The sequence below is a fragment of the Natrix helvetica genome (genome assembly GCF_964273705.1).
Source record: "Natrix helvetica genome assembly, chromosome: 1".
NCBI classification, from domain to species: Eukaryota; Metazoa; Chordata; class Lepidosauria; order Squamata; family Natricidae; genus Natrix; species Natrix helvetica.
The window spans coordinates 32,240,536-32,248,194 of NC_138548.1; the positions used below are offsets into that span (position 1 = coordinate 32,240,536).

Here is a 7,659-nt window from a genome sequence, read left to right on the forward strand (position 1 = left end):
TTATTTATCAAATTTGTATGGCCAGTCATATCATATAGAATGACTCTGGACTGTGTATTGCACTGAATTTAACAATCTATAAATATATATAAGGACTATGAAGATTAAAATATTTGTCTTCCAGATGATTAATATGGCCTTTAACCATCAATTAGGAGTTTCAATCATTAGCATTAGTGACTTCTGTTATTCTTGCCATGTTTTATTCTTTTATTGGTTATTATAATTTCTTCATTGTGATTGTTGTGAGCATCCTTGTTTGAAGGAGGATATTATGAGATTGCCCTCTTACAAAAATTAGTGTTCCTCTTGAAGCCAGCCCAGCAGTGTTCTTAGAGCTTTCCAAAAGTTAACTTTAAAAAATGAATTGTTCTGGAGGTGTTTGGGGATCGATGAGTGAAGTCCTTCCGTTTCTTGTATTTCTGGTATTGTTTGGGTTTTTCTAGCAATGTTCCACCTGGCTGCAAGGTCTCCTAGGCTTGTCTAATTCTTACAGCAAAGTTTGTCAATGTATGGTGAGATCAGGGATTTTGTTTTTCAGCTACTTTGTCACAAGGCAGGGCATGATTTGTGTTGATCCAAGATCCCTCAGCTGGCTTTTGTGCCTAATGGAAAAAAACTGAGTCATTCCCACTATTTTGGTTTAATTATTATATTTAACTGTTTTTACTGTTGTAAACCAAAAGGAGTCAATTGATGTACATATCATGATATTTAAAGAAAATATATAACATGATATATAAATAGAATAAAATGCCAATTAATTAATTGTTTCTTGGGTCCTGGTTACCTGAGAGAATGTCTCCTTGTATATCATTCTGTCTTGTTTACTGAGATAATCTGTGTTTGCTCAGATTTGCCCCATCCAGCCATCTCTGTGGAGTTTAATGAAAAAGATGGCTACTGCTTTTAGAAAAATATATATCATATTTTAGATCAGTTTCTAGCTGAAGATTATAAATGTAATCTTAATCATTCCAGTTCCAACATCACTTTTGTCTGTTTTGAGATGCAATGAAATTATTTTTAAAGATCTGCTGAGGACCCCTTTCATTTTAGCTATAGGCTCATATTTTACCTACAGTTTTACATGTTAAAATAATCTTGAAACCTGACATAGCATTTTTTAATGGAAGGTAATATGCAAAATGTTAATAAGTCAAATGCTGATTTTAGTCTATTTGTTTGATGGATTGTACAGATGTTTTTCTCATCCTTCATGAGGGTTTTTTTTTCATTTGCATTTTATAGAAATGAGTTTACCAATGTTAACAGCTTTTCATGAAGGGCTGGATAGACAGCTAATATGGCAGACTGGTATCAATCCATCCATCTTATTCCACCAGTCAGAACAATAAGCTTGTCTTCATAAGATATCAACATCAGCCACTCTGATTGATGACATTCTGACTCTGACAATCTCCTCAAGTGTTGCATCACTTGAGGAAAATGTTTCGACAGCAATAATTCTTGTGCTATGCAGATAGGAGTAAGAAAGCATATGATTCATCTGCAGAAACCACATGCAATTGCAAATAAAGGAAGAGTAAACCACAACTTAATGGAAATTGTTTCTTCATCTTGAAAGTATTCCTTGTGATCAGGGCAGTCTCATATTATTCCAATATAAGCACCTAATAAGAGCGTCATCTTTTAAATAAATAAAACAGTGGTGTGTCAACACAATATTGAAAACAAGAAATGTATAGGAAAGAACAAGGAAAGAAAAAACTAAGGATAAAAAAATAAATGAATTCAGAAATCAATACATCTAACTAAACCATAAATACATCTCTAAGAAAAGATACAATTTTCAAAATATCCATTCTTAATATTTCTATATGAAAAGAGTTTTCTATAGATACTGATATCATAGGAGGAATTATTTTGTTAATGAAACTAAGAATTTATTTATTAAATGTATATATCACCTATCTCACTGTCAAGGGACTCTTATATAAAAGCCTTTCTCTTTCCAACAGCCTAAACCAGAAAAGTAATAGATTGTTCATTTATCAACAAAGCCACCATGGGACATTTTTTGTTTTAGTTTGAAATGTTCCATGAATTCAATCAGTAATAGTTACTTACGGGATCGTATCCTGCCCCATACATCCCTGCGACCAATTCGCTCGCACAGAGAGGGACTCCTCCAGGTGCCATCCACCAGACAGTGCCGAGGGGTGGCGCCTAGGAGTAGAGCCTTCTCTGTGGCGGGCCCAGCCCTGTGGAATGACCTCCCTCCGGATATTAGGACTACCTCTGACCTCCGCTCCTTCCATGTAAAGCTCAAGACCCACCTATTTCAAGTAGCTGGCCTGGCTCAACTATAGTCTGAACATATTGCTCCTGACGGGTTTTTTATTTTTTGTAATTTTATCTAATTTATTTAGGGGATTTTAATTGTGATTTTAATTGTTTCCATCCATTTGTCCACCTCCTCTTTGTATACGTCTTTGTATACGTCTTTGTATACGTCTATATTATATGTATGTTTGTCCATACTTGTATTTTTATGTTTTTATTGTACGCCGCCCCGAGTCCTTATTATTATTATTATTATTATTATTATTATTATTATTATTATTATTATTATTATTATTATTATTATTATTATTATTATTTCTTATTGTTGAGCAAACAAAGCTCAGTGGATTGAAATATTATTGCTAATCTTAAAGTAGACATGTGTTTTGAAATCCTTGATGACCTACCTCAAAGATCTTCTAATTTAGCCCATGGAGTAATGTATACAAGCATTCAAATTAGTAACCAGTGATAGTTATTTTCATGAATTTGTCCAAGCCCTTTTTAAAATTATTAGCTAGTGGTCATCCCTACAAGAGAGGATGCTGCTTCTTTTATGCCTCATCTAAGTTTCCTTGGATCATTTGGGTGGCTACTGCTTAAGGTGGATAAAAATAGATGGTTTAAAAATAAATAAATTTTAAAAATTGTTTTTTTTTAATTTAAATTGGATTTTTAAAATCATATTTATTTTAATAAAATGCTGTTGGAGTAAAAATCTACCTAGATAGTTTTCTATTTAAGATGCTTTAGTTTATTCAGCATGAACTGGAGTTTAGTTATGTAGCTTGAGGCTGTATACTCTGTAATATTTATATTTTTGGTAAACTCATTCAATGAATCCAAGCTCTGCAGGCTAATATGCACTATAAATAGGAAACCTTCATTTTATTTGCAAAAATAATATTAAAGATTCTAAGTACCAGCAAGAATGAGTCCTTACATTTAAAGAGCACCTGTCATTTCAGATCCATCATGGCAGCGCCTTTATACGTCTCTCAACTTCTTGTGTCACTGCCACATCATCAGCCGTCCCATTAAAGTGAATAGGACGGTCGGTGTGTCAACAGCGGGTCAGAGGAGGAGCTGCTGTGGGACAGATATGACAGTTGCTCTTTAAAAATTATGATTTAAATCAAGTTGATTTAAATCAAGCCTTTTTACAAATGATTTAAATCAACTCGATTTAAATCAATTCGATTTAAATCAAATCCACCCTGCCACTGCTAGAGAAAAAAAAATCTCCATTGAGCAGCTGATTTATTCTGTATATACACACTATAGGTATATACCATCTGAAGCAGAGATAATTAATTAGTTAAATCTACCCAAAATTAAATGACCTTGAGTTTTGGCTTTCTCTGTTGACTATAAGAACTGGCTAGGGATAAACATGGGGATTTGCTAGTTACCAGATTCCTTCTGAGAGTAAGATCACCAGTTTAATAGATTAGTTGTTCTAATATTAATATTATTATTACAGGATAGTAGGGGTGAAATTCAGCAGATTCTGGAGAACCACTAGCAGACATTTTGAGTAGTTTGGAGAACTGGCAAATACCACCTCTGACTGGCCGTAGAGGGGAGTGGGAATGGAGATTTTGCAATATCCTTCCCCCAGGAGTGGGGAGGGAATGCAGATTTTGCAGTATCCTTCCCCTGCCATGCCCATCAAGCCACGCCCACAGAACCGGTAGTAAAAAAATGTGAATTTCACACTGCAGGATAGCCTCTTACAACTTAAAACAAAGAAATGATACAAAAAGGATGCTGTATAATATAAAACACACAAAATTTAGTATCTGTTTGAACAAAGCAGAGTCTGTCTGTATATGAAACTGTATCAAATCTACCCTTAACATTAACACCCACACAAAGATGTTGTCTTTCAAATGCTTCGGGCAAAACCTCATAATTGCACTAAGAATAACTGCTTCTAGATTCCTACCTTTCATCAGCAATTTGTTCATGCACACAACTATATACAGAATAATTAGCAATGCAATTAATTAATCTGTTTAGAAAATTTTTAAAAATTATCCAATTACTGCTCTGTTTCTTTACTACATAATCAGAACAATTAAAGGTCTTTTGTGCAATTGTGCAATCTTTTTATATTTCTTCAATATCATGGTATAGATTTCAATTTGTCTGGGGATTCAGTTAAATATCTTGAGAGTCCAGAAACTGAAGGACAGAACTATTCAGAGACTTAATGGTTATAAATTTAGGTGTTTTAGAAATGACAGTGGTGGCAGACAGCAGACTTTCAGTATCTGTTGGACTGTCACAGAGAACAAGAGGTGGACTTATTCCCTACTACTACAAGAGATTCAGGCTATACACCAGGAAGAACGTCCTGATTGTAAGAGCTGTCAGCCAGAGGAACAGGCTGCCACCTGAAATGTTAAGTTCTCCTTTGTTCGAGATCCTCAAGTACTGTATATAATTGGTCAGAGATGGTCTGATGGATCATTTGCCGAGCAAGAATTGAACAATATGACCTCTAATGTTCCTTCTGACTTTATAATTCTCTTTCAACAGTTTGGCTTTTTTTTAAAAAAAATGTAATTGCTGCAGTAAAAGATCTATACGGTATTAATAAATGTATTAGTAGATACTGTTCTGCAGCTAAATCTAACTCAAGCTTAAACAAATGGATATTAGAAGCAACACTCCACTTAATCCAATGAAGCTTAATTTACAAAAATTATAATTGTCCATTTAATCCAATGAAGCAATATACAAAATCATGTTCACAAGACTTGGCTTTATATAAAAACTAGTGCTGCCACCCTAGAAAATGAATTGTGTATCTGTGAGTGTGTACATATATGCTTTAATCACCAATATAAAAGTAGACTCAATCTACCGGATAAATTGTTTATTCTAATTCTCTTTTGTTAGGTGTTGTTTACAGGGAAGTAGGTAAACCCTATCAGACTATGTGTAGTGACACTGTTTTTAGGTTAAGAGAATGTAGGACTTGTAAACCTGAAATTTCATACTATCTTGTTTTAAGTGGATCCCTGCTTAAAACTGGGTGGTACAAAATTTTAGGTTTACAAAACCTATATTTTGTTTACTTAAAAGCAGAGTACACTATACATAGTTTAATGCAAAAACAAAAAACAACAGGCTGGATTGAGACTTAAGTTACTGTTTAGCTCTGAACACATACTTAATTCAAGGTTAGCCTTTAAAAAAAACCTTTCCCACAAATTCCTAGATTTCTCCCTTCTCATGCCTCAAAAAGCAGGGGAAATGTGAGCCCTTTTTATGGTTGGTAAATAAATGGATTGTAAAACCTCTGCAATCCACTAGCATCCAGCTGGAAATCAAACATGGGCCTGATCAACAACTTCTGTCCAGTTTCCATAAGTAAACTGCCTCAAGGACAGTTTCAAAATATGGTAAATGTAGCTTTGTGTTCTAGCAACCAAGCTAAAAGCCAGGGCATATTTACTTGGGATTAGGAAGCAATGCTTGAAAAACGTATTCTGATGAGTAATACTACATGGACAGAAGAGAAGGCTTGCACACACCCTAGTCAGAACCTGGAGATCCCCAAGAGTGGCGACTGTCGTTTCCATATCTGCAGCCCGAATGGCCGGTGCTTGATTGACTATCAGCTTTGGGCTACAAACTCCAGATGACAGTGAGACCCTATAAGCATCCTGCAGTCTGACATTTTGTAGCCCCAGGCTTCACTTTGAGTGAGTTCATTTGACCTTAGTTACTTTTTCGTTTCACTCTTTTTCCCAGAAAATCCTGGAACAGTTGGGTTGCTTAAATGCTCAAAACATAAAACAAAATTCCTCTGGAATAATAATATAGTTTTTCTTTTTTTTAAAAAAAGCAGCAAACTAAACTAAAGTGCGGTAAAAGGCCATTTGGCCACGTGGTCCGATAAATAGGACAGAGCTCTAAAATAAAGCTGTTTTCAAACAGTCAGAAACTGTAATGCCGACATCTGGCATATTAGCTTAATTTTTTTTTTAAAACAAATCTCGCAGCATCCCCGTAATTTCCGCGGGCAGCTGTGCGGGAGATTGCGCCGCGTTTGTCGGTTTGCTTGGCGCGGGGGGAGCGGGTTAATCAACTCTCGCGTTTTGTCCGGACTGCGAAACGGCCGCTTCCTCCCTCGGCCGCTTCTTTTGCTTACCCCTTTTGCAAACGGTTGTAATCGAGGGGCCGGAGAACTTGTGCCATGTCCCCGCGCGGGAGGATTTGAGGGAGGAAGCAACAAACGCCAAGCAGATGGAAGCGAAAAAATTGGGCGCCACCGCGACAGACAGAGAGAGAAGAAAGTGACTTACCGGGCTTCTTGCCCCACCATTCAGCCCACTGCACGGTGAGATCGCTGTCAGCTCGGATCCAGCGTAGGATCTGCAAGATTAGGTAGGCTATGAAGCTGCCCACCGCAATGCACTGAAGACAGATCTCCATGGCGTGCAGAGAAGTCGGGAGCGCGGCAGGAGTTGAGACCAAGAAGAGCCCCTTCTTATAAGCAGCAGATTGAGCTCTTCGCCCGCTGTCCCAAGCAGGGAGTGGCCTCTGGCTACAGGCGGGCCCCTTTGCCCGCAGTAGAATGGCTTTTGCGGGGGTGGAGTTTCTTCTCCCCGCCTTCCCCTCATCATGTGGCCTTTACGGTCCCCGCCACTTGGTTTGCAAGACTTTGGTCACAATTTTTTTGCAAACTTTTGCAAAGAGATAAGGGGAGCAGGCTTGGGCTCTGGGGGGCAGAGAGGTTTAGAGTAGGACGTTTCTGGCAATGGAGACGGATTGCTTCCCTGCTCGAAATAGCAGCCAGTCGATAGATGTTCTTGTGAAAACGTGGGAATGAAAGCTGCCAAGGGATCCCAGATGACAGACTTTTGTGCCTAGGAACAATGGTGAGCTGAGAATGAGATACAGTAGCCAAATTACGGAATGAAAGAATGGAGTGGTTTGTTCCTGTGGCAGAGACACAGATAAATTTAAAAGGGTGGATTGTGAACATTAAATAAATATAATCTTGTCCTCTTTTGCCTTTGGCTCCTCCTTAAATAGAAGGGTCGCGATGGCTCAGTGGCTAAGAAGCTGAGCTTGTCGATCAGAAGAGTCGGCAGTTCGAATCCCTCCCTAGAACTGCATAACTTGTTACTTGTCCCAGCTTCTGCTAACCTAGCAGTTGTAAAGCATGTAAAAATGCAAGTAGAAAAATAGGAATCACCTTTGGTGGGAACGTAACAGCGTTCCATGTGCCTTTGGAGTTTAGTCATGCCGACCAGGCTCTTTGACTTTGAAACAGAGTTGGGAACACTAGCACATATATGCAAGGGGAACCATTACCTTTAAATAGAATAGTTT

The 7,659-nt window shown here is 37.5% G+C and overlaps 1 protein-coding gene across 1 annotated transcript in view; it reads right to left on the reverse strand.

The window, feature by feature from the left end:
• DHRS7 (dehydrogenase/reductase 7) overlaps positions 1-6,852 on the reverse strand; it is an 18,977-nt gene extending 12,125 nt beyond the window's left edge. The window contains exon 1 of the mRNA XM_081936187.1: positions 6,627-6,852. Coding sequence (XP_081792313.1) covers positions 6,627-6,756 — 130 coding nt within the window. The 5' untranslated portion in view covers positions 6,757-6,852. The remainder of the gene's footprint in view (positions 1-6,626) is intronic.
• Between the last annotated feature and the right edge of the window lie 807 nt (positions 6,853-7,659).